Source organism: Prionailurus viverrinus, chromosome F2 (genome assembly GCF_022837055.1).
Source record: "Prionailurus viverrinus isolate Anna chromosome F2, UM_Priviv_1.0, whole genome shotgun sequence".
In the NCBI taxonomy this organism is placed as follows: Eukaryota; Metazoa; Chordata; class Mammalia; order Carnivora; family Felidae; genus Prionailurus; species Prionailurus viverrinus.
This window is the reverse complement of record NC_062578.1, coordinates 48,389,074-48,412,408: the sequence shown is the minus strand read 5'-3', so window position 1 is coordinate 48,412,408 and position 23,335 is coordinate 48,389,074. Positions and strand designations below refer to the sequence as shown.

At 37.3% G+C, this 23,335-nt stretch overlaps 1 protein-coding gene across 4 annotated transcripts in view; it reads left to right on the top strand.

Annotated features, from left to right (window-relative positions):
• The window catches only part of UBR5 (ubiquitin protein ligase E3 component n-recognin 5), a 137,576-nt gene that overhangs the window by 98,361 nt on the left and 15,880 nt on the right, over window positions 1-23,335 (top strand). For all 4 annotated transcript variants that reach the window (XM_047842410.1, XM_047842411.1, XM_047842409.1 and 1 more), the window contains exons 31-48: window positions 37-163; window positions 253-382; window positions 1,958-2,118; window positions 2,240-2,479; window positions 6,741-6,864; window positions 7,469-7,580; window positions 9,044-9,175; window positions 9,704-9,961; window positions 10,461-10,729; window positions 10,900-11,111; window positions 13,666-13,896; window positions 14,384-14,457; window positions 15,644-15,816; window positions 15,920-16,033; window positions 17,047-17,267; window positions 18,688-18,808; window positions 18,897-18,995; window positions 21,677-21,920. In XM_047842410.1, the coding sequence (XP_047698366.1) occupies window positions 37-163; window positions 253-382; window positions 1,958-2,118; window positions 2,240-2,479; window positions 6,741-6,864; window positions 7,469-7,580; window positions 9,044-9,175; window positions 9,704-9,961; window positions 10,461-10,729; window positions 10,900-11,111; window positions 13,666-13,896; window positions 14,384-14,457; window positions 15,644-15,816; window positions 15,920-16,033; window positions 17,047-17,267; window positions 18,688-18,808; window positions 18,897-18,995; window positions 21,677-21,920 (3,042 nt within the window). The remainder of the gene's footprint in view (window positions 1-36; window positions 164-252; window positions 383-1,957; window positions 2,119-2,239; window positions 2,480-6,740; window positions 6,865-7,468; window positions 7,581-9,043; window positions 9,176-9,703; window positions 9,962-10,460; window positions 10,730-10,899; window positions 11,112-13,665; window positions 13,897-14,383; window positions 14,458-15,643; window positions 15,817-15,919; window positions 16,034-17,046; window positions 17,268-18,687; window positions 18,809-18,896; window positions 18,996-21,676; window positions 21,921-23,335) is intronic.

Genomic DNA, 23,335 nt, shown 5'->3' with positions numbered 1-23,335 from the left:
ATTTCTGTCTTACCCACTGTTTCTTTTTCTGCTTAGATTCAGATATGCCTGATCATGATTTAGAGCCCCCAAGGTTTGCCCAGCTTGCATTGGAGCGTGTTCTACAGGATTGGAATGCTTTGAAATCTATGATTATGTTTGGCTCACAGGAGAATAAAGACCCGTATGTATTCATTAAAAACGTTTTAGATTTATGTATTTCCCCTGTTAATGGAGGTGATTACAATGCATTGTCTTTCCTTCCCCCTCAAGTCTCAGTGCCAGCAGTAGGATAGGCCATCTTTTGCCAGAAGAGCAAGTTTACCTCAATCAGCAAAGTGGCACCATTCGGCTGGACTGTTTCACTCATTGCCTTATAGTCAAGTGTACAGCAGATATTTTGGTAAGTTCTTTGGATGTTTGTTTACAAGTACATTAAAAGAATGTTTTCTGACTTAGTTTCCCATAATTTTATTGATCCAACCTCCTAAGTACTGATAAGGTCTAATTACACAGTACCTTCAGGGGAATGGAATTTGGGGGTGATTTAAATATCTCAACACAGAAACTCCTTTCATTCTAAACAAAAATCCTAAAATGTGCTAAAAATATAACAGTATATAGAAATGTATGGAGCAGTGTTCAAAATTGACTCAGTGCAAATGTTTTTTTTTAAGTACTCCTTTTTGCTCTGAAATTAGAAAAGAATATAAATCATAAAACCTAGTGCTGGTGAGGTTATGGGAAAAAGAACACATTCAGACACTGATCGGGTGGCATTGCATTGGTATTCTTTTAGAAAACAACTTGGCAATAATATCACAAGCCATAGGAATGTCAGTGCCCTCTGGGGCGCCTGGGTAGCACAGTCGGTTAAGTGTCCAACTTCAGCTCAGGTCATGATCTCACGGTTCATAGTTTTGAGCCACATCGGGCTCTTGACTGTCAGCATGGAGCCTGCTTTGGATCTTCTGTCCTCCCCTCTCTCTGCCCCTCCCTCGTGTTCTCTTTCTCTCTTTCAAAAATAAACAAACATTTAAAAGAAGAAAGAAAACCCGTGCCCTTCGACTTATCATAAAGAAATAATTTGTGACATGAGAAGAAAGATCATGTTACAGAATAATAAAAAATATAGAAAAGAAATACTTGATGGAGCCAATAATAGATTATTGAATCAAATTATAGCCCAGCCACTTGCTGAAATGTAATGTGGCAATTTAGATAAGGATATTTTTTTTTTAAATTTTTTTTTTTTCAACGTTTATTTATTTTTGGGACAGAGAGAGACAGAGCATGAACAGGGGAGGGGCAGAGAGAGAGGGAGACACAGAATCGGAAACAGGCTCCAGGCTCCGAGCCATCAGCCCAGAGCCTGACGCGGGGCTCGAACTCACGGACCGCGAGATCGTGACCTGGCCGAAGTCGGACGCTTAACCGACTGCACCACCCAGGCGCCCCCGTAATGTGGCAATTTAGAAATAAAGGTTATTTTAAGTAACATTTAAAAACCCCAAAATAACATGAAAATTGGATGTTCTCTATAATTAATATGTATATGATAGATGATGCATAGAAATGAGACTGAGAAAGTAACAATAAAAATGGTTAAGTGAGAGGGATGGGATTATGAACTTACTAATATAAATATTTGAAACTACTTTGCTGTTTCAATATGTACCCTATAGTGAGTGAAATTATTCTTTCTCTGATTTGATATATTTGTTATTTTTCTATGTATGATACACATAGAACTAGAAGACTAAAAACGGAAGACATTCGAGGCCTACTGTAGGTCAAAGACATGGTAGGCATGGGCATAAATTAATCAGTGATATTAGAAGTGTTTTGGTAAAATTTATTTTGAGATTTTTATTATGAAATGGTAATATTGAAAAGGTGTTTGAACTTTTTGCTTTATAAATGTCCAAACATCTTAAGAGATGTCTCAGCATTAATAGAGTTATTACAATTTTTAAAGCTTTTAGATACTCTACTAGGTACACTCGTGAAAGAACTCCAAAACAAATACACACCTGGACGTAGAGAAGAAGCTATTGCTGTGACAATGAGGTTTTTGCGTTCAGTGGCAAGAGTTTTTGTCATTCTTAGTGTGGAAATGGCTTCATCCAAAAAGAAAAAGTAAGACATCCTTTTTGATCTGAGCTTTTCTATCACTTTACACACATTTTTTGTGATAATGATAACATTGTGTGTATGAAAAGATTTCATAAAAGATTCCTATTTTTTCCTTTTGCTTCAGTAACTTTATTCCGCAGCCAATTGGAAAATGCAAGCGTGTATTCCAAGCACTGCTACCTTACGCTGTAGAAGAACTGTGCAATGTAGCAGAGTCGCTGATTGTTCCTGTCAGAATGGGGATCGCTCGCCCGACTGCACCTTTCACTCTGGCTAGTACTAGCATAGATGCCATGCAAGGCAGTGAAGAACTGTTCTCTGTGGAACCACTACCACCACGACCATCATCTGATCAGTCTAGCAGGTAAATTTCTATCTGGTAACAGATTCTAATTAATTCTTTCTTTGGAAATGTCACATTTGGCTTACTAAACCTTTCTATTAGCACTCTGGAAGTGTCCATGATCGTTTATGTAACAAATGGTAAAGATTTTATTTTGTTTGAAACCTGTGAGAGCACTTGAAAAATTATACATTGTGCCTACACATCTAAGGTAATAGGCTTATAGTTGTAGGTTTTATTTTTGGTTGGAAAAGCACTGTTTTTATTATGCCAATAAAGTAATCTGGTAAGAAAGTTCAGACTTCTGTAGACATACTTCCTGTCTAGGGGGCGGGCAGGTTGTTATTCTCAACAACCATATTGTCTAGGAGAGAGCTAAAACAATTCATCAACTTAATATTTCTAGTTTAAGATTATTTATTTTTTAAATTTTACTTATCTTTCCCATTGGTAATTAGACTGTAAGCTTGTTGAGTCAGAATGTTCAGAAACTGAAATGTTTTGGTGTCTTTTAGCACAGTGCTTGATTAAATATGTATGCAAATTACTTGGGGATTTTATTAAAATGCAGAGGCAGATTTTGGAGGTCTGGGTGGGGCCTGAGGTTCTGTATTTGTTATAAACTCTCAGGTAGTGCCAATGTGCTCACGGTTTAGGGGTCATACTTTTGAGTTGGAGGGCTATAGTGATCTTTAACAAATACTTGTTTATTTGGTTTTCTCACGTCTGATTCTGTTACTGTGTGTAATCATAATGATGTTTAATGAAGATCTTTGGGACTTAAAGACCCTCTTCTTCTTTCCTGGGAAACATCTCTGTGATACTAAGGCACACCTTCCTTATTAAATTTAGCACAATTTCCCTAGACTTCATTCCTGGGTTTCATCTGAGTTGATGTGTTCAGTATCTGCTCTCTCACTGTTCTCATTATTCCCTGTGCCAGTATGTATCCCAGCTTTTCCTTTGTTGTCAGGTCTCCTAGGATACCCTGAAATGTAAGTCCAGGTTTGTCTGTCAAAGCTTTCTCATGGTAGCTTTGTCACTGATAGGCTTTCAGGATTTGCCGGAAATGGTTACGAATCAAGCTGTATATTTTCAGACTTGCTAAACATACCCCATTATCCAGTGATTCTGTTAGCAAAATCTGCTTGGGCGCCATATGATGTCTGCTGAGCCTGATAGCCCTGTGAGGAGCTCCCTGGTTACTTAAGTGGTATTACTTTGTGTTTATGTTCCGGAACATAAACACTTTTTATCGGTTGAAAAGATTTTTGGGGTGATCTTCACTTTAAAAAGTGCCCATCAGCCTGTTCTTACTGAGTATCAAGATTTTTGTGTCCCTTTGCCCTGCTTCTTAGGCTCTTTATTTAAGTATTGTGCATTCTTCAGCCCTCCACTTTATCCCCCTTGATTGATTCAGTCTGTCATGTCTTCCCAGAAGGAGATCTCATTGGATCATCAAGAAAGATAATAGTGTCATGTTTTCTTCAACTGTTGATATAATGTAAAAGTCCTTCATTATTATACGGTGCAATCACTCCCTCTTGTAAGGATGTATTTTGATCAGTGTTTCAGGCATGTCTTAAGTAAAAAGTACACATTTGACTAGTCTCTGCGATTTCCCTTGTGTGGGGTGGTAGGTGGTATATTATCACTGCACTGAACGTAAAGTTTTGAGTTTAGTATTTTTCCTTCTTCTGTCCCTTCCCTTCACCTCTTTAAAACTCTTAATGTCCTTATTAATCAACCTGTTTCTCTGTCTCCATGCCTCATACAAAAACTGTTAACTGAAATTTTAATATGAACTAGGAACTTCTAAGCGTTGTAAATGCATCACCTGTTTTAATCTTCCCAATAACTCATAGATAACCACTATCATCCTAATTTTAAAAGTGAAGAATAGGGGCGCCTGGGTGGCGCAGTCGGTTAAGCGTCCGACTTCAGCCAGGTCACGATCTCGCGGTCCGGGAGTTCGAGCCCAGCGTCAGGCTCTGGGCTGATGGCTCGGAGCCTGGAGCCTGTTTCCGATTCTGTGTCTCCCTCTCTCTCTGCCCCTCCCCCGTTCATGCTCTGTCTCTCTCTGTCTCAAAATAAATAAACGTTAAAAAAAGAAAAAAAAAAATTAAAAAAAAAAAGTGAAGAATATGAGACTCAGGTTACTTGTCCAAGGTCATACAGTGATTAAAGTTTAAACATATTTAGAGATAATTCTAGACGGATATTTGCCTTTTTCCTATATTCCTGAATATTAGATGGCACTGTAAGGGGAGATAATTGCTGTTTGGTCCTTATTGATAGTGTTGAGACTTTGGATTAATCATCACAAACCCACCGTACCTTACAGTACAAATTGCAGTCCTAAACTTTCATGAGCACAGGTTTGTAATTAGAAGTTCCCTGAAGAGGGGCACCTGGGTGGCTCATTGGTTAAGTGTCTGACTTTGGATTAGGTCTGTGATCTCACAAGTTGTTAGTTTGAGCCCCGCATTGGACTCTCTGTTGTAAGCATGGAGCCTGCTTCAGAACCTCTGTCTCCCTTTCTCTCTCTCTGCCCCTCCCCACCGTGCTCTCACCCTCTTTCAAAAATAAAACCACCACCACCACCACAAAAAGTTCTCTGAAGAGATATTTTTCCTGCCCCATCCAGCCATGGCTGATATAGATAGGTAAGTCTCTTGAAGTAGGTTACCCTTTCCCGATTTATGTTTGGCTTTATTTATGTAGGGGGGACAGAACAGATTTCTATGCTGTAGAAGCTTTATACTGCAGACTGTCTCCTGTGAAATCTGTGGCTTCTTGGAACCCTTCTTGCCTAAGAGACATCAGCAGATGCCTTTGGTGTTAATGGTGGCGCCATTGCTCTCAAGCTTATTCAGTACAATTGTTTCCCTTTATCACCAGGATAGTTGTGCTTTGTTTTTAAATATTTAATGTATTTAGGTGTTCTACACCAAGAGGGATTTCTCTTCAGTTGGCAAATTGCTGAAACTAGAAGTTCCCAAAATTTGGAAGTATTTTAACAACTCCTGTTAGGGCTTCAGGACTATAGTTGTGCCAGGAAGTCTAGTGGGAAAAAAGTTGAATCGAGGTATGAAGAAAACTGAATGGGGGGTATCATATATTTTGGGTGTTATTAGTATTATACATACTAAGTGCATAACTCCTTAATGTTCTTTGAGGGGACGATAGATCTTGTGGATGTTTGTTTCAGGATTTTTCTTTTTAAAGAATACTAATTAATTGTGGCTTTACACAATGTTGACTTTTATTTTTTAATACTGGAAATATTGAAATCTTAGTTTGGAAATACCCTTTTTATCTCTTCAGATTTTCTTTGAGCTTCCTCATATGTTTTGTAATTCACTGGCTCTGTGAAGAACCAGTTACTTAAATTTCTAGTATTAAACACTATATTGAGACTACTTGTGTATTTGAAGGTGGAGAGTTTGAGTGGATTCTTCATGTGTAACTGGTTTGATTCTTATTTCTAAGAGCAGCTGAGGTGAGGAAAGAACAGGATCAGTGTAAACACGTTTAAAGGTCTTTAACATTTCTTAATTTGTAAATAAAGGATAATAGTAGGTCATAGGATTATTTAACAACCATCTTCTGATCTCTGACCTGCATTTTAAGCTGCATTCTGTCATTCTCCCCTTCCTTTTATAATGGAGGCATCTGTCTTTTCTTGGCTGTTTGTTTCCAAGGCAGATTTTTAAGGAAGTAGAACTTTTTGGCCACCCACCTTTTGTTATGATTCTATTTTCAAATTCATACTTTTCAACTAATGTTTTCCCTCTACATACGTAAAGTCAGTGGTTAATAAGCTGATGCAAAGTAGGTCATGTCAGATCTCTTAGAAGAGTAGATCACTTGTAATAAGCATACTTATCACCACCATTCATACTTTGTTAATGGATGAATGCTGCTGTCGGAGCCTTTGGAAGTTGAGGACTGTTGTTACTGAAAGCAGTGGAGAAGGAAAAATATTTCCTGGAGATTATTTCAGTGGGAAGGACTCATGTGCTTCAGTTATGTGCATTAACAAATATGAAATGACTTACAGAAAAGTAGAAATAATTCTGAGGTCTAAGTTAAATCTCTATGGTAAAATTAGTTTCTCTGGGGTCCATATTTTCTGATCTATGGATTATTAGTTTCCAAGAATTTTTAGGTCAGATTTAAAATAACATCCTAGTAAGTGGGTCACACCGAATGACACTGAGAAGCATAAAAAGTGTGCCGTGTGGCAGCAGTGGCCTCATAAGCTCCTGATTCTCCACAGCTCCAGTCAGTCTCAGTCTTCTTACATCATCCGGAACCCACAGCAGAGGCGCATCAGCCAGTCGCAGCCTGTTCGGGGCAGAGATGAAGAACAGGATGACATTGTTTCAGCAGACGTGGAAGAGGTGGTTGTAATTGTTTTAATTGTGGTAGATGAGAGGCTTTTATTTGGGAGGGAAGAAGTTTCACTAATAGTAGTTTACTATCATTACATGTGTTTGCTTCTAACGTTTAGAGTTTTGTTATGTGTTCTCATTTGTGGTTGTATGTGTTAAAAATACTTTAATTTAAATCCTTGATTTAGTGGATAATACAAAACTGGAAACAGAAGCTTGCTTTTTACTTAGGGTTAATAGAAAGGATATCCTCAATGTTAAAGTTTTAGTAGTTTTGTGCAATGCATTTGAAGGCAGAATGGATACTGCATATTCATTAGGTAAATTTTATTACTGTGGAAGTTAAAAAAAAAAAAACATACACTTTCTACCCAGTTATTAAACTATTAATTTTAAGGTTCTGCACAGGGATGACAATTACAAATTTTAGGAAATCTGACATAATTTTTGATTGCAAGTTGTCACTAGCCAACGATTTTAAAACTCTTGACTGCTAATAATCTCTGTAGTTAGCGATCTTTGTATTTAAGTTTACGTTGCTGTGGAGGAACACTGGTAGAGATGTGGGTTTATTATGTACTTTGATTGTCTACAAATGAGATTCTGGATTTAGGTTGAGGTGGTGGAGGGTGTGGCTGGAGAAGAGGATCATCATGATGAACAGGAAGAACATGGGGAAGAAAATGCTGAGGCAGAGGGACAACATGATGAGCATGATGAAGACGGTATGCAGGTTATTTGAGAAATTATTCAGTATGAGTACATCAGGTATCTTTAAGGATATTAACACAGAGAAAAGCCCCATTTGACTGTAATGTTCAACATATTTTCAGCCTAGGGATTCTGTAGCATCTGTTTCAAAATTTTAGGAAGCAGCTATATATATATATATATATATATATATATATATATATATATACCTATAAATATATATGTATATGCTCATATATATTTATATGTATAAAATAATGTATCCTCTTTCTTTACCCTTTTTTTCCTTTAAAAAATTTTTTGGTATCATTTGTTTATTTTTGAGAGAGAGAGCGTGAGGGGGGGAGGGGCAGAGAGAGACAGAGACACAGAATCCAAAGCAGGCTCCAGGCTCTGGCTGGCAGCACAGAGCCAGACATGGGGCTCAAACTCACCAGCCGTGAGATCATGACCTGAGTCGAAGTTGGATGCTTAACCAACTGAGCCACCCAGGCACCCCTGACTTTCTCTTTTCTTTTAAATGTTTGTTTATTTTTGAAGGAGACAGAGACAGAGTGTGAGCAGGGGAGGCACAGAGAAAGAGAGGGAGACACAGAATCCGAAGCAGGCTTCAGGCTCTGAGTTTTCAGCACAGAGCCCAACACAGGGCTCAAACCCATGAGCTGTGAGATCATGACCTGAGCCGAAGTTGGACACTTAACCGACTGAGCCACCCAGGCGCCCCTAACTTTCTCTTTTCTTACAAGGAAGTTAAAATAGTCATAATCATATTAGGAAATATTTGCAAATTTAGAGAAAAGGAAAACAAATGACCCATAATCCCACCTGGACCTAACAGTTTGTATTTTTACTTTCAGCCTTCCCCTTTGCTGCCCCATTCCCATGCATGTCTTTTAGATACTGTATGTGTAATTTTTGTGCCCTTTTTTTTTTTTTTTTCCTCCCACTGACTGATTCTTTTGGCCTTTTTGCTACCACCATAACCATTCTTACTAGTAGCCATTGGATAGACTTTTTGGGATCATCTTTGTTGAGGTGTAATTGACATACAATAAACTGCACAAATTTATAATTTTATGTTTTGATGTGTATATACCATGAAATTCTAGATAGACGTTTTTAGCTTTCGTCCTTCCTCTTTTGGAATCCCAATATGTAAAACAGATGAAAATGGAGCAGTGGTCCCAGCCCAGAGTTCTACCCATTGGTGGAAGTTCTCCTGCCCAACCCTTTTTACCCAAGGCTGTGCAGAACAGATTTTGAATTGCTGTGTAATAGTCTACTGAGGACCATAATTTGCCTAGTCATTTTTCTCCTTCTAAGCAGGCAGTTATGCTTACTGTAATAATAATCACTGTTCCCTCCCCCCCCCCCCCCCCCCCCCCGCTAACTTAGGATATTCTGGCTTATTAGACCCTATCTGTTCCAGAGTGCGCTTATATTTTTCCCCTCCTTCTTATTTAAATATATTTCCTAGGGAGTGACATGGAGCTGGACTTGTTAGCAGCAGCTGAAACAGAAAGTGACAGTGAAAGTAACCATAGCAACCAAGATAATGCTAGTGGGCGTAGAAGTGTTGTCACAGCAGCAACCGCTGGCTCGGAAGCAGGTATGTTACCTTTTCCTTATCCAGCTTTCTTGCTTATACTAAGGCCATATTTATATTCAGCATGAAATGGTTAAACTATACTCCTTATGATTTGTACAAGGGGTGGCTAAGCTTTTTTATAACTTTATCCTTTTTCCCTTATTTTAGAGAGCACATGAGCAGGGGAAAGGAGCAGAGGGAAGGAGAGAGGGAGGGAGGGGGAAGTAGAGTGGTGGGGGGAGAGAGAGAGAGGGAGAGGGAGGGAGAAATTAAGCAGGCTCCACGCCATACCCAGTGTGGAGCCCAACACAGGGCTCGATCTCATGATCCCAGGATCGTGACCTGAGCTGAAATCAAAAGTTGGATGCTCAACTGACTGAGCCATCCAGACACCCCAGTAATTAAACTATTTTATGATGAGTTTTGTGGACTGTTATAGCCTGGCATTCTGTTTAATATATGTAATATTTTCCTGAATGACGGAGTACACTGTAGTTTTAAATATCAACAGACTGACACTGATTTTGGTTTTAAAAATGAAAAATTTAGGTGCAAGCAGTGTTCCTGCCTTCTTTTCTGAAGATGATTCGCAATCAAATGACTCAAGTGACTCTGATAGCAGCAGTAGTCAAAGTGATGACATAGAACAGGAGACCTTTATGCTTGATGAGCCATTAGAGAGAACCACAAATAGCTCCCATGCCAACGGTGCTGCCCAAGCTCCCCGGTCCATGCAGTGGGCTGTCCGCAACACCCAACATCAGCGGGCAGCCAGCACAGCCCCTTCCAGCACATCCACACCAGCAGGCAAGTCTGAAAACTTGGTATTCTTGAAAGTGCTTAAGTAGGTTTTAAAAATTATGTATGTTCATCTATACAAATCAAGTAGTTTCATAATAGTTCTTCATTGTTTTACCGAGTTCAAAAAGAAAGTATTTACATATGATTATATCAAGGTTTCTCAGTCTCTGTACCATGATTACTTTGGGCTGAATAATCCTTTGTGATTGTGCATTATAGGATGTTTAGAAGTATCCTTGACTTCTATGCATCAGATGCCAGTAGCAGTCTCTCCTCCAACCCCACCCACCTATTGTGACAACCAAAACTGTCTATAGACATTGCCAAATATAGTAATTCTTGTCTCTCTCATCATTGCCCTCCCTTAAATTAGTGTGGTTTAAGACCACGTTTTTCACTCGGTGACCATATTTGCCGTTACAGTTGATCTTTTAAATATATACAGTGCTAGAGAAACACAATTAACATCTGACAGCTTGTTGTGGTTGTCCTTTTTCCTTTGTAGCAAGTTCAGCGGGTTTGATTTATATTGATCCTTCAAATTTACGCCGGAGTGGTACCATCAGCACGAGTGCTGCTGCTGCAGCAGCTGCTTTGGAAGCTAGCAATGCCAGCAGCTACTTAACATCTGCGAGCAGTTTAGCCAGGGCTTACAGCATTGTTATCAGACAAATCTCGGACTTGATGGGCCTTATTCCTAAGTATAATCACCTAGTGTACTCTCAGATTCCAGCAGCTGTGAAATTGACTTATCAAGATGCAGTAAACTTACAGGTATGAAAACATTGAAAAGTTACTCCAAATAAATTTTGGGATGTCAATTATGAAAATTCCAATGTAATGGGAATTAACATTACAGACATTTAAATGTTTATAGATTACTACTATATATCAAATTTAACTTTATTTGGATAGTTTTAACTATTTTAGTTTGGTCTTCATAGAATTATGTAGAAGAAAAGCTTATTCCCACTTGGAACTGGATGGTCAGTATTATGGATTCTACTGAAGCTCAATTACGTTATGGTTCTGCATTAGCATCTGCTGGTGATCCAGGACATCCAAATCATCCTCTTCATGCTTCTCAGAATTCAGCTCGAAGAGAGAGGATGACTGCACGAGAAGAGGCTAGTTTACGAACCCTTGAAGGCAGACGGTATGAAATTCTTCATATATGCTTATATGTTAGAGCCCTTATATCCCAGGAAGTTAGAGCTTTTTGATTGCTGTTACATTAGACCTCACTTTGTTTTGAAGGGGGGGAAGTGTATTACTTCTTTTTAAATTGTTGTGTGGTTGAAGCAGAATAAGTTAGTTTATAATCCAAGCTGTTTTTTTCAAAATTCATTCATATGTTAGGAATCTGATACTAAATACTTCTCATTTTTGAAGTAGTTGATCTACATCCTTGTTTCATTGTCCTCCAAGCTTCCCCTCCTCCCTCCCCTGTCCCTTGAAAGACATGTATTTATAGGAAGATTTTGACCATGATTGAGTATGAATGCATTTTGTATTCGGGAAGAGGAAAGTATGTGGGATTACCAAAGCTGTTCTTTGATCTCCTCGAATCCAATTTCTTTTTCTACAGCCCCCAGTCTTTTGAATTGTATTTAAAGTATATTTCTTTATGTATTTGTTGTCTTCTTTCTTTCAGTTATAAAATGACCTTTTTCAGGAGTAGGAATTAGCCCAAACATTGAACACTAGAGCACTAGGGCTGTGCCGTATAGTGCAAGGGCCCAGTACCTGAGGTCAGAGTCCTAGGATTTGGTTCTAGCTTTGGCTCAGGGGAAATAACTTTGCTACTTTGGGAGGATCATAACAGGGGAAAGACAAGGGCCTAGGAGACTGCTTAGGAACCTTAACAAGATTATGGTTGGAATTGGCCGTTGAAAGGTAATAGATTTATTTAAGTGGGGCTGGTGAAGGCCAGGAAGGAGGAGAGAGAGAAGCATTGAAATCATATAACAATTGAGGGCCTTGTTGAGGGGTAGAGCAGGAGGAGGCAGAATTTACAGCTAGACTTTGATTCTGAATAGCTAATAGGAAAATTAAGAGAAAAATCTAGAGCAGTAGAATGGACATACTTGGCTTTTGAAAATACTGAGGAGCTGGGAGAGGTTTTGGTGGAAATGTCTAGAAGGCAAAATTGAATGCTTGGCAGAGAGATCTGGACCACTTGGGAGGCCTCTGCTTTCCTGTCCTAGGAAGCCTGCTCCACCAACAGTCACAAGCCTTGTCTTTGTAAGGCTCATCACTCCCCGAATAACAGAGTTCTGATAATAGATCTAGATTGGTGACTTGTTCTTCTCCCTTTACTTCACTGTGGCTCTCACCCTAATATAATAACCTTATTGAGATATAATTCATATACATTTCACCCATTTAAAGTGTACAGTTCCATACTTTTGAATATAGTCAGAGCTGCACAACCATCATCACAGTTAATTATGGAATATTTTTATCATCTCCACAAAAATACCTACTAGTGGTCACCTCCCATTTTCCCCTACTTTCCCACCCTAAGCCACCACTGATCTACTCTTGGTCTCTATAAATTTGCCTGTTTTGGACATTTCATATATACGGAATCATACAATATGTCTGTTCTATGCCTAGCTTTTCTTACCTAGCATAATGGTTTTAAGGTTCATCAGGTTTAGCATTATCAGTCAATATGTTACTTTCTAGTAATATTTCATTGTATGGATGTGCCACATTTTTATCCATTCATAAGTTGGGTTTTTCATCTTTCTGACTCTTGTGAATAATGTGGCTGTCAGCATTAGTGTACAGGTTTTTATATAGATACATTTTCAGTTATGTTGGATAATATACCTAGTTGTAGAATTGCTAGATCATATGTAACTCTGTTAAACTTTCGGGCAACTGCCAGACTTTTCCAAAGTGGCTGCATCATTTTACATTCGCACTAGCAACATGTGAGGCCTCTAATTTCTCTAAATCCTTGCTAGCACTTGTTACTAGTGGGTTTTTTTGTTTTTTTGTTTTTTTTTAATTGTAGCCATCCTAGTGGGTGTGAAGTGGTAACTAATTTTGATTTTGATTTGCATTTCCCTAATGGCTAAATGTTGTGCATCATTTCATGGGCTTATTGGTCATTTGTATATCTTCGGAGAAATGTCTATTTAGATCCTTTGCCCATTTTTTAATTGGCTTGTCTTTTTGTTATCGAGTTGTATGAGTTACTTACATTTTCTGGACTTAAGTTCCTTATCAGACTTGCAGAAATTTTGTCCCCTTTTGTATGTTTTCATTTTCTTGATGGTATCCTTTGAAGTACCTATGTTTTTAATTTTGATAAAGTCTAGTGCTGTGTTTTCTTGTTGCTTGTGTTTTGGTATCATGTTAGACAGTGGTTCTCAAAGTGTGATCCCCAGAACAGCATCAACATCACCTAGGAGCTTGTTAGAAATATAGATTTGGGGACCCTACCCCAGACCTACTGGGGTCTTCTGTAGGGAAGGAGTTCCTTGTCCATTTCCAAAGGACACTAGAATTCCTTTCCTGTATAAAGTACATGACAGTAAATCATGCACAATGTTTTTATCTCTAAAGCAGAGTCACAGGGTTAATGAGTTTTTATTTACGGATATTCTCAGTTCCTAATTTTGCATATTTATGATAATGGTAAGTTTCACATTTGCTTTCTTTTTTTTAAACATTTTCATTTCTTTTTACTCCTACAGACGTGCCACATTGCTTAGCGCCCGTCAAGGAATGATGTCTGCCCGAGGGGACTTCCTAAATTATGCACTGTCTTTAATGCGGTCTCATAATGATGAGCATTCTGATGTTCTTCCAGTTTTGGATGTTTGCTCATTGAAGCATGTGGCATATGTTTTTCAAGCCCTTATATATTGGATTAAAGCAATGAATCAGCAGACAACATTGGATACACCTCAACTGGAACGCAAAAGGTATCCATACTTGCCGTGGGATTGGTTTAGGAAATACTTGTTTGCTCAGTGTGGTCTCTTAGTATATTGTCTGATTTTTGGAGTGAAGTGAACAGTGAACTAAAGAGAAAATAGTACAGGAATGTTTCATTTGGGAAAGTGGGTTTGAGTCTGTTCACCCTTTCTCCATTGCTGCTCCTCGCTTAAAACAGGAAACCTAGAATTTAGTTAAGCTTTATGCCTGAGATAGTTTGTCATGTTTTCTATTAGAGTCTGTGTAAGTCCTCACTATTTCTTAATGTGGTTATCCTTTTGCTTTTCTTGAGCCTCTTTTGTAATTGTAGTATAATTTGGCTGGTCAGTCTAACATTCCCCAAGTCTAAAACTTGATCACAGTGTTTGAAATTGGCTAGATACTTAACTGACTTTTTCAGTGCTTTTTTTGCTTGTAGTTCCCATCACCTTTGCTCCATACTTCATATAAAATGACTCACTTGTCTTTTTAAAGGACGCGAGAACTCTTGGAACTGGGTATTGATAATGAAGATTCAGAACATGAAAATGATGATGACACCAATCAAAGTTAGTGTACAGAAAATCTGCTAATCTACTTCAAGAAATGGCTGCCTCAGTATTTCCCCTTCAAGCTTTTTAACTTCATTATTTTCTGTCTGGGTGGGAATTTCTCTTTTCTTCTCTATGTCCCATTTCTTGCATTTTCTGTCCATTTTTCCTTACATATCCTTGCATTATTTGCTTCATAAATAAGGATGAATTAAAGAAATGTAGTGAACTTGTTAACAGTCAGTATTTTTTGTTTTTGTACCTTTTGCATTTTAGTTTTATATTTACCTTTATTCTTAAGTGTGTAAGTACTACATTTTTAAAGTCTTAGCAGAACCTTTATTGATATTGGTGCAAGATATATTTAGTCAAGAAAATGAGAAATATCAGTTATAACTCCCAAATATGAAAAATCTTAACAGTTATTAAATGCAATAAAAAGAAAATATTCCAAACTCAAGAAATTTTGGGGTCTTCTGCAATCTCTTTGTAATTTTTAGCTGTTCTTTGAAGTAGAATTTAAAAAAATTTGTCCTCTTGCCTATTTTCTTATTATCAACTAGTGCTTTTATTCAGCCCAGGGAAAGACAACTGACGTAACTGCTGTTGTTTGAAACCCAGCCATAGCTCACTATTTTTACAGCATGTACTGTAAGCTTACTGTCGACAGTTGTATTACATTTAAGGGGAGATGGTGTTCTTGTGCTGACTTAGTGTTGAGATGAAGGAGATGCCCAGACATTTTTGTTTTGTAGAGAAAGCACAACTTGGAAGTAAACAAATGCTCATATCTCAGCTCCTGACCATCTCCTCCTTTTAGAATCCTCAGTGAGCCGCATCCTGAATGTGCTTAGGAACCTAGCTATATTCAGGTCTGAATCTTCTAGAAAGACAAAGGATATGGGAAATGTCTGTCCAGTACAAAGTGAAACAATATTTGTTATTCCTAATACTTTGTAAAAAGTCTTACTGTTGTGTTAAAATATACCTAATAGAATTTACCATTGTAACCGTTTTAAACTGCTAGTATTTTCAATTATCACCTAAAAATACCATCAAAATTTTGGACTATTGTTTTTGAGTGGCATTAAAATTTTGTAAAGAGGGAACAGGAATTTCAGATTGAGCAGATTAAGATTCTTTTATTGTTCCCCAATAACTAATTTTTTCTAAAAAAACAAATACTTTATCTCTTTATGTTTAGGTGCTACTTTGAATGATAAGGATGATGACTCTCTTCCTGCAGAAACTGGTCAAAACCATCCATTTTTCCGACGCTCAGACTCCATGACATTCCTTGGATGTATACCCCCAAATCCATTTGAAGTGCCTCTGGCTGAAGCCATCCCTTTGGCTGATCAGCCACATCTGTTGCAGGTGATTTAAATAAACTAGTCTTAGAAGGTTTCTTTTTAAGTGACTTTTTTTTTTTTTTTTTTAAGTGTTCAGTGTAACTAGAATATTTCTGTTAAAATTCCAGCCAAACGCTAGAAAGGAGGATCTTTTTGGCCGTCCAAGTCAGGGTCTTTATTCTTCATCTGCCAGTAGTGGGAAATGCCTAATGGAGGTTACAGTGGATAGAAACTGCCTTGAGGTAAGATAGTAAAGATCTTCACAATATAATATTTGTGAGGACTTATCCCAGTATCTAGAGTTTTGGAAATGCATTAATCCAGAATATCGTGTTGCCTCAAATAATGTAAGTGTCAGAAATTCCTGCCTTATGTCATAATTCCATATAATTTCAGAATTCCATCAGTATCACTAGCCTGCCTTGATACTAACTTGTTTTATCAGGTGACTTCATCTGTAAAATGGCAGTTTCATTTTGTGTTTTGCCTGTTGCACAGAGTTGAGTGTTGTAATGCTGCTGAAAATTAAAATCTTTAAATGTATATATAATGTGAATATATCTTTTTATATATGAGCATACACAGTATTGACTTGAAACTTTTCTTTTTGACTGTAGGATGTGAATAAATAAGGTAATATTAATAATGACTTGTTGAATAATTCTGTCTCAATCTTTATAACCATGTTGGGTAAAAAACATTTTTATCTTGATTTTATGGGTAAAAAAAATTGAGGCTTGCAGAGTTTACATACATTTCTTGTGGGAATGTCTGTTATTACACAACTAATTAAGTGGCGTATCTAGTTTTTAGATAAAAGGTTGATTTGAGAGCCTAAAATTATACCATCCATACTATTTCTCTAGTGAAAATGTAATGAAACGTTTAAGAGCAGGCACTGAATGTAGTTGAATAGAAATTTTTTTCTTTATTATCTAAGTGATAAAGGAGAGTGCAGTCCTGCAAATATTGAAAATATGTAAGACATTTGAGTAACCACAGGTAAAGAGATTCCTTTAAAAGTTCTCTGAGGCTACTGTGGTGAATGCACTGAAACTGCACTGGGTGGTTTCCTGGTGGTCCGCCCAGGGAATCAGAGAAAAGAAACAGGCTGCATCTTTTTAGTTGAAACACCAGAAAGGAATTACATAACTTCCGTGTGATTTCTGTGGAATATTAGTAAGTTGAAAAGGAAATCTAGTTAGTTTTGTTTTTTTTTTTTTAATGTGTAACTTTTAAATGTAAAAATTCACAGGTCCTTCCAACTAAAATGTCTTATGCTGCCAATTTGAAAAATGTAATGAACATGCAAAATCGACAAAAAAAAGAAGGGGAAGAACAGAATATGGTGCCAGAAGAAGCTGAAAGTTCAAAACCAGGGCCGTCTGCTCATGATCTTGCTGCACAATTGAAAAGCAGTTTACTAGCAGAAATAGGACTGACTGAAAGTGAAGGGCCACCTCTTACGTCTTTCAGGTATTTGCTCAGTAGAGATAGTTCTTCTGTTGCATTACTTTATGGATACTATAATTCTTGTAAGAATTTTTATTTAGGTATTTTAAAATTTCGTTTGTGTGTAAATAATAGAATTAACCGTAATCTTATTTCTGTGTTTTCCTCGTTTATAATCAGATGTTTAAATATTAAATTTGAATTTTCTGGATTTTTTTGGTGACTTTAGTCATTGATTGACATTCTGACTTTCTTTTATTGAGGATATTCTGACTGTGTTTTTTAATGTTCAGTACTGAGTTAAAGTATATGTCCATGTCAGATTGCCAATTATAGACTTGTTACCAGCAGCTCAGCAAAGGGGACCATGTGAATGACTAGAAAGAACTTTCTAGATTTGTGACTGTCTCAGTTACTTGGGCTTCTTTGCCGGGTTCACAGTCAGTAATTACTTTGCAAAAGGTAGGTTCTTTGCTTTCCCAATAAAAATTCGCTAGCACATACATACTGTGGCTCAGTATGGTTAATCACCTAATGATTTGTTGAGTTTCTGCTTTATGCTGTTTTTTGGTTATACTGTCAGATAATTAATTTTGCTTAGGAGTTAGTGAGTTTAGGAAGCTGTATGCATTTTATATACACAGTTTAACAACCATAAAAAGCAAGGAAGAATTGTGGGCTGGGGTGGCCCAAGTTTTTCAGAGGCAATATGGCTTGTGCTAAGATGTGTAGAATGTGTAGAAGCAAATAGATTGAAGGAGAGATGAATTAGAGGTAGGGAGACAAGTTAGAAAGAACGCTGTTACTAGGTTCTGGCTAGTGGTAAAAGGGGGCTGAAGTGTAGAATATTGCCTTTGGGGATGAATTAGGAAATTAATGAAAGGAAGAGAAACTCATGAAGTACTTATTCACTCTGGAGGAACAGGGGAAAGAAAAATTAAAATTGGTTTCAAGTTTGTGCAGTAGGGAAATAGATGGTACTACTGAAAGAAATCAAGAGGCAGTGGCATTGAAGTGAAGAAGCCATGTTCAATTTTCCCGTGTTGAGTTGGAGTTACATGTCACGGACATGGGTATATTCAACGCATGGGCTGTTGTGGAAATTCTGGTCTGTTGTGGAAGTTTGAACTAGAGAGGGATCTGGGAATCCTCCAAATGTAGATGGACACTGGACTTTAGGGGAGGAGGTAAAATTGAAGATAAAAGGCAGCTGGGAGATGTATCCTTATGTAAAGGACAGAAGGAATAATGGAGTAAAAATGAGAAGTTCTGTGAAGAATGAGTAGTTATAAAAAGATTCTCTGTTAGAGAGGATGTGGACTGAAGTGCTATTAAGAGTTCAGAATATGAAAAAACCAACTAAATTACTGTCATTGACCAAAAACCAGGGGCTTCTTATAGTTGGCCAAATTACTTCCCCCCTCTTCTCTTAAACCTCTTGCAGGCCACAGTGTAGCTTCATGGGAATGGTTATTTCCCACGATATGCTGTTAGGACGCTGGCGCCTCTCTTTGGAACTATTCGGCAGGGTGTTCATGGAAGATGTTGGAGCAGAACCTGGATCAGTATGTGTTGTGAGCACTTTTAATTCTGTTCTGCCTGATAAGAACATACGTCAGAGAATAATTCTGTCATGCATTTTTTTTTTTAAAGATCCTAACCGAATTGGGTGGTTTTGAGGTAAAAGAATCAAAATTCCGTAGAGAAATGGAAAAACTGAGAAACCAGCAGTCAAGAGATTTATCACTAGAGGTAAAGGTATTTAGATTTTCTAATACTATATATATAGTATGTCACTTATGAAGTTTGAAAACTGTTATAACAACCATGTTTCATGTTTAGGGATATATATGCTGTATAATTAAAAATTAAAATAAATGGTAATCACCAAATTTAGAGTAGTACAGTTGGTTTCTTAACATCTCATGATGATCAATGAATTTTTCAGCCTTTTTTTGTTGTTGTTGTTTTTTTAACATTTTTGATGTCCTTCATTCCATTAAGGTGATTATTTTCCACTGATGCTCCAGTGGTCTCTGGGTAGTGGGAGTACTGAGTCTTTTTTGGCTCCTCAGTCCTTTTCACAGGACTCCAGTAATCTTTGATAACTTCCTTACTTTTTGGTATGTCTCATCTTGTGTATATCCTGTCACAGACCTTAGATCAGCCATTTCTTCAAGAAGCCCTGGTTCCTTTTGGTAGGAAAAAAGGTACTTTGAGTTTATACTCTGGGCTGTAGGGTTGCTCACTACCTACTAGGTTGGTCGTTGTTTCTAGGTCTTTTCATTGCACAGGGAAATTCTCCTTTAAAAAAAAATTATATCATAAGTACATACTGATATTTCCAGTTCAGATTCACGATTTAGGATCACGAGGTTGTTTTATTCCCACCTCTTAGTCTTTATTCTCCTTTCTTCCAAACTGAATATCCAACTTCCCAACAACACTAGTAAAAGTACTCATTTGCTTTTACCCTACAGCATGTACATAGCAGTCTTGGAATCACAACATCAACACTACCACCCCAAAATAATTATCAAAAAGAGCTTAAGATTTGCAGGGTTTTGTTAGCATATCCAAGTAGAGATGTAGTCCAATTGCTTTGTTTTAAAGTCATTTGAAATAATTTTTCTTAGTGTGGTTTTGCTACTAATTTCCATACAACCAGGGTCTTTGTTTCATTTTGCTTTCAGTTTTTAGGGATTGCTTTCTCTTTTTTTTTGGTTTTGTTATTAATGTAAAATATCTACATAGTGCATGATCAGCTCTACTGAAGAAGATATATTTAGGGAAATCTAGTTTCCATTTCTGTCTCTTTCACCATGTCCCTCCTCTGCCTTTCATGTTTTTGTTCTTTTGTTGTTGTTTTATTTTCCTCCCGCCTTTAAAAAAAAAAAAATACAATCGTGTATGTGTGTGTATATAATTCATTGCCCATCTCTGTCCCCTACTCCTGACTCTGAGTGTGCTACACATTTTACTGTATCTTGCATTTCCCAGTTAACAGTACATCCCAGAGGTAAAGCCATTGCTGTATAGAGCATTGTTCTGTCTTCCTTTTACAGCTGCTCATCTTTTGCTGTTACATATAGTAGTGTGATGAATAGCTTTAGGTGTGTTTTTCTTTTGGCAAGTGTGTCTTTGAAATTCTTAGGGGCACCTGGATGGCTCAAGTTGGTTAAGCGTCCGACTTCAGCTCAGGTCATGATCTCATGGTTCATGGGTTCAAATCCCGCATTGGGCTCTGCTGACAGCTCAGAGGCTGGAGTCTGCTTTAGATTCTGTGTCTTTCTTCTCTCTGCTCGTCCCCTGCTCACGCTCGCGCTCTCTCTCTCTCTCTCTCTCTCTCTCTCAATAATAAATAAAACAAAATTTAAACAAAAAAGAGATTCTTAGACATAGAACCTAGACGTGGGTTAAAGGGCATATGCATATGTAATTTTGGCAAATACTGGAAAATACTTCTGCCTGATGGTTACATATTTTTGCACTTGCAACATTAATACAAGAATGCCTGATTCTCGATAGTTCTGCCAGCAGTTTGTCAGAGTTTTAGATTTTTGCCCATCCAATATGTGCATCTTAGAGTAGTTTTAATTTGCTTTTTCTTATGAGCAAGTTAAACATTGTTTCATATATCTAAGAATATTACTTTTTCTGTGAACTGTTTGGTACATTTTGCCCATTTTCTATTAAGTTTTTCTCAATTTTTTTAGAAACACATCTTAACAGTAATATGTATACTATTCATGAATACCTGTCTGTAATAGAAGGCACCAGTTGCTTTTCCCAGCTTGTCATTTTTCTTATACTTTGTGCTTTTTTGTCACCAAAGGAATATCCCATGTTTTCTAGTATTTGCTGTTTTTTACACAACACATACTTTTGATTCACTTGGAATTGATCCTAGTATATTCCAAAATTGAACAGATTGCTGTTTTCCAATGAAGTTAGAAAATGTTAGAGTTTAGGGGGCGCCTGGGTGGCTCAGTCGGTTAAGCGTCTGACTCTTGTTTTTAGCTCAGGGCATGATCTCACGGTTTCATGGGATCGAGCCCCAGGTTGGACTCTGTGCTGGCAAAGTGGAGCCTGCTTGGGATTCTCTCTCTCTTTCCCTCTCTCTGTGCCCCCTCCTGCTTGTGCTCTCTCTGTCTCTCTCAAAATAAATAAATAAAACTTTGAAAAACAACAACAACAACAACAACAAAGAAAATGTTAGAATTGAGTTTAATTCCATTATCCTGATTTAATGCAGGACATTCCTGTATGCTTTAGAATGTTTCTTATGTGGAATGTATAAGCTTCTAAGAATCCACATTACTTTGTAGTTAAACTGTCAACAGGAAGCTAAAATTACATTTTCAGATTTTACATAGGAAAATTTCAAGGTGGTTTCTAACATTGAACTTTACTACTCTCTGGTGTTTTCATAGGTTGATCGCGATCGAGATCTTCTTATTCAGCAGACCATGAGGCAGCTTAACAATCACTTTGGTCGAAGATGTGCTACTACACCAATGGCTGTACACAGAGTAAAAGTCACATTTAAGGATGAACCAGGAGAGGGCAGTGGTGTAGCACGAAGTTTTTACACAGCCATTGCACAAGCTTTTTTGTCAAATGAAAAACTGCCAAATTTAGATTGTATCCAAAATGCCAACAAAGGCACTCATACGAGTAAGTACAGATAATAAACATCATAAAAATTATTTGGATAGACGGACTTGGTGAAGGGGATTAAGAGGAAAAAACATTCTTATTTGAGCAAAAACAATTACAGTCACAGTTAAATGTATTTATAGTGGGAGAACTTCACATTTCCATTTTTATACAATTATATTCTAGATTAGTGATTTATTCTTATTTAAACTATTCTAGTCAACAGATTAGGACTTTGTTCTTTTACTGCCATGTTTTCATAAATGTTTGTGATGGTACTAGTGAGTTTCTCCTCTCAATTGTTACATGTTTTGAGGAGTGGGAAGTTGTAAGCTTTATGGTAACAGAAAAATTCAGTGAGCACATTACATTATTTCCATCACCCCTGTATATTTAATTAGTACAGATACTGAAAATCCTTTTCTCTAGAGCAGTGCTATTCAAAGGACAATGTGCAGAGTTGATACTGGTCCCCAACGAGACACAGGGCTTGCAACCAAATGTAGATTGGTTGACTGTGTTACTAACCTCACTGTATAATTTAACAAGACATTGTTTTTTTGGTAATAAGATTTTCTTTATTAATATCCTACTGTAAGCTCTACCTCTTTGAGGACCAGCACTTTGGGATTAGGATTCTTACCTAATTTTCAAATTAAAAAGATCTGTGAAAATGACAGATGCCTTAAGTAGGTATAATTGCGGATGCATATAAATAAGGGGCAGAAGATTGTCATTTCATAGGTGGATAATTCAGCGAGAGGGCATTACTAATAAGAAAATCCTGTATTTCACCTAGGCTGTAGTGCTGTTGTATTGAGTTCTGAAAAATGCCACCATAGACTAGGCTCAATGAGCTCTAGGAAGGATTGAGGATGAAAAGATGGGGAGAGCCCTGCAGCCTTTCATCATTAGTTTTACCGTTTGACTTTCTATAGTCTTACAATAAAAAGAAAATGGCAGATGTGAATGAGGGAGCCTTGGGAAGTCATAACATTTTAGAAATCACTGTTTTCTGCACATTCTTTAGGAAACCATACTCTGGCTTATGGTTAAGGTTTTGAAAATAATAGTAGCTGATGTTTTGGGTGGCCTATATTTTGCTTAATGCCCAAAACTAAATAAATCTGACTCTAATCATATACGAAACTTCAGCATTATTTATGGTAAAACTAACAGCCCCAGTTGCTATATATCATTTCACAACTGTGACATAATTCATTAAATACATACTGATCGAACATCTATTATGAGCCAAGTACATTCTATATAATTACCCCTAGCCTTCAAAACCATAGGGAGAATGAGTGGAAGGTACTAACAGATGTTAAGGGAGGTAATTTTCACCTGTCATGTTCTTAAGTTGGTCTCATGTCCTCACATTAACTTTGACAGTTAAAATAGTTTCATTTACATTTATCTAAACAAAGTAT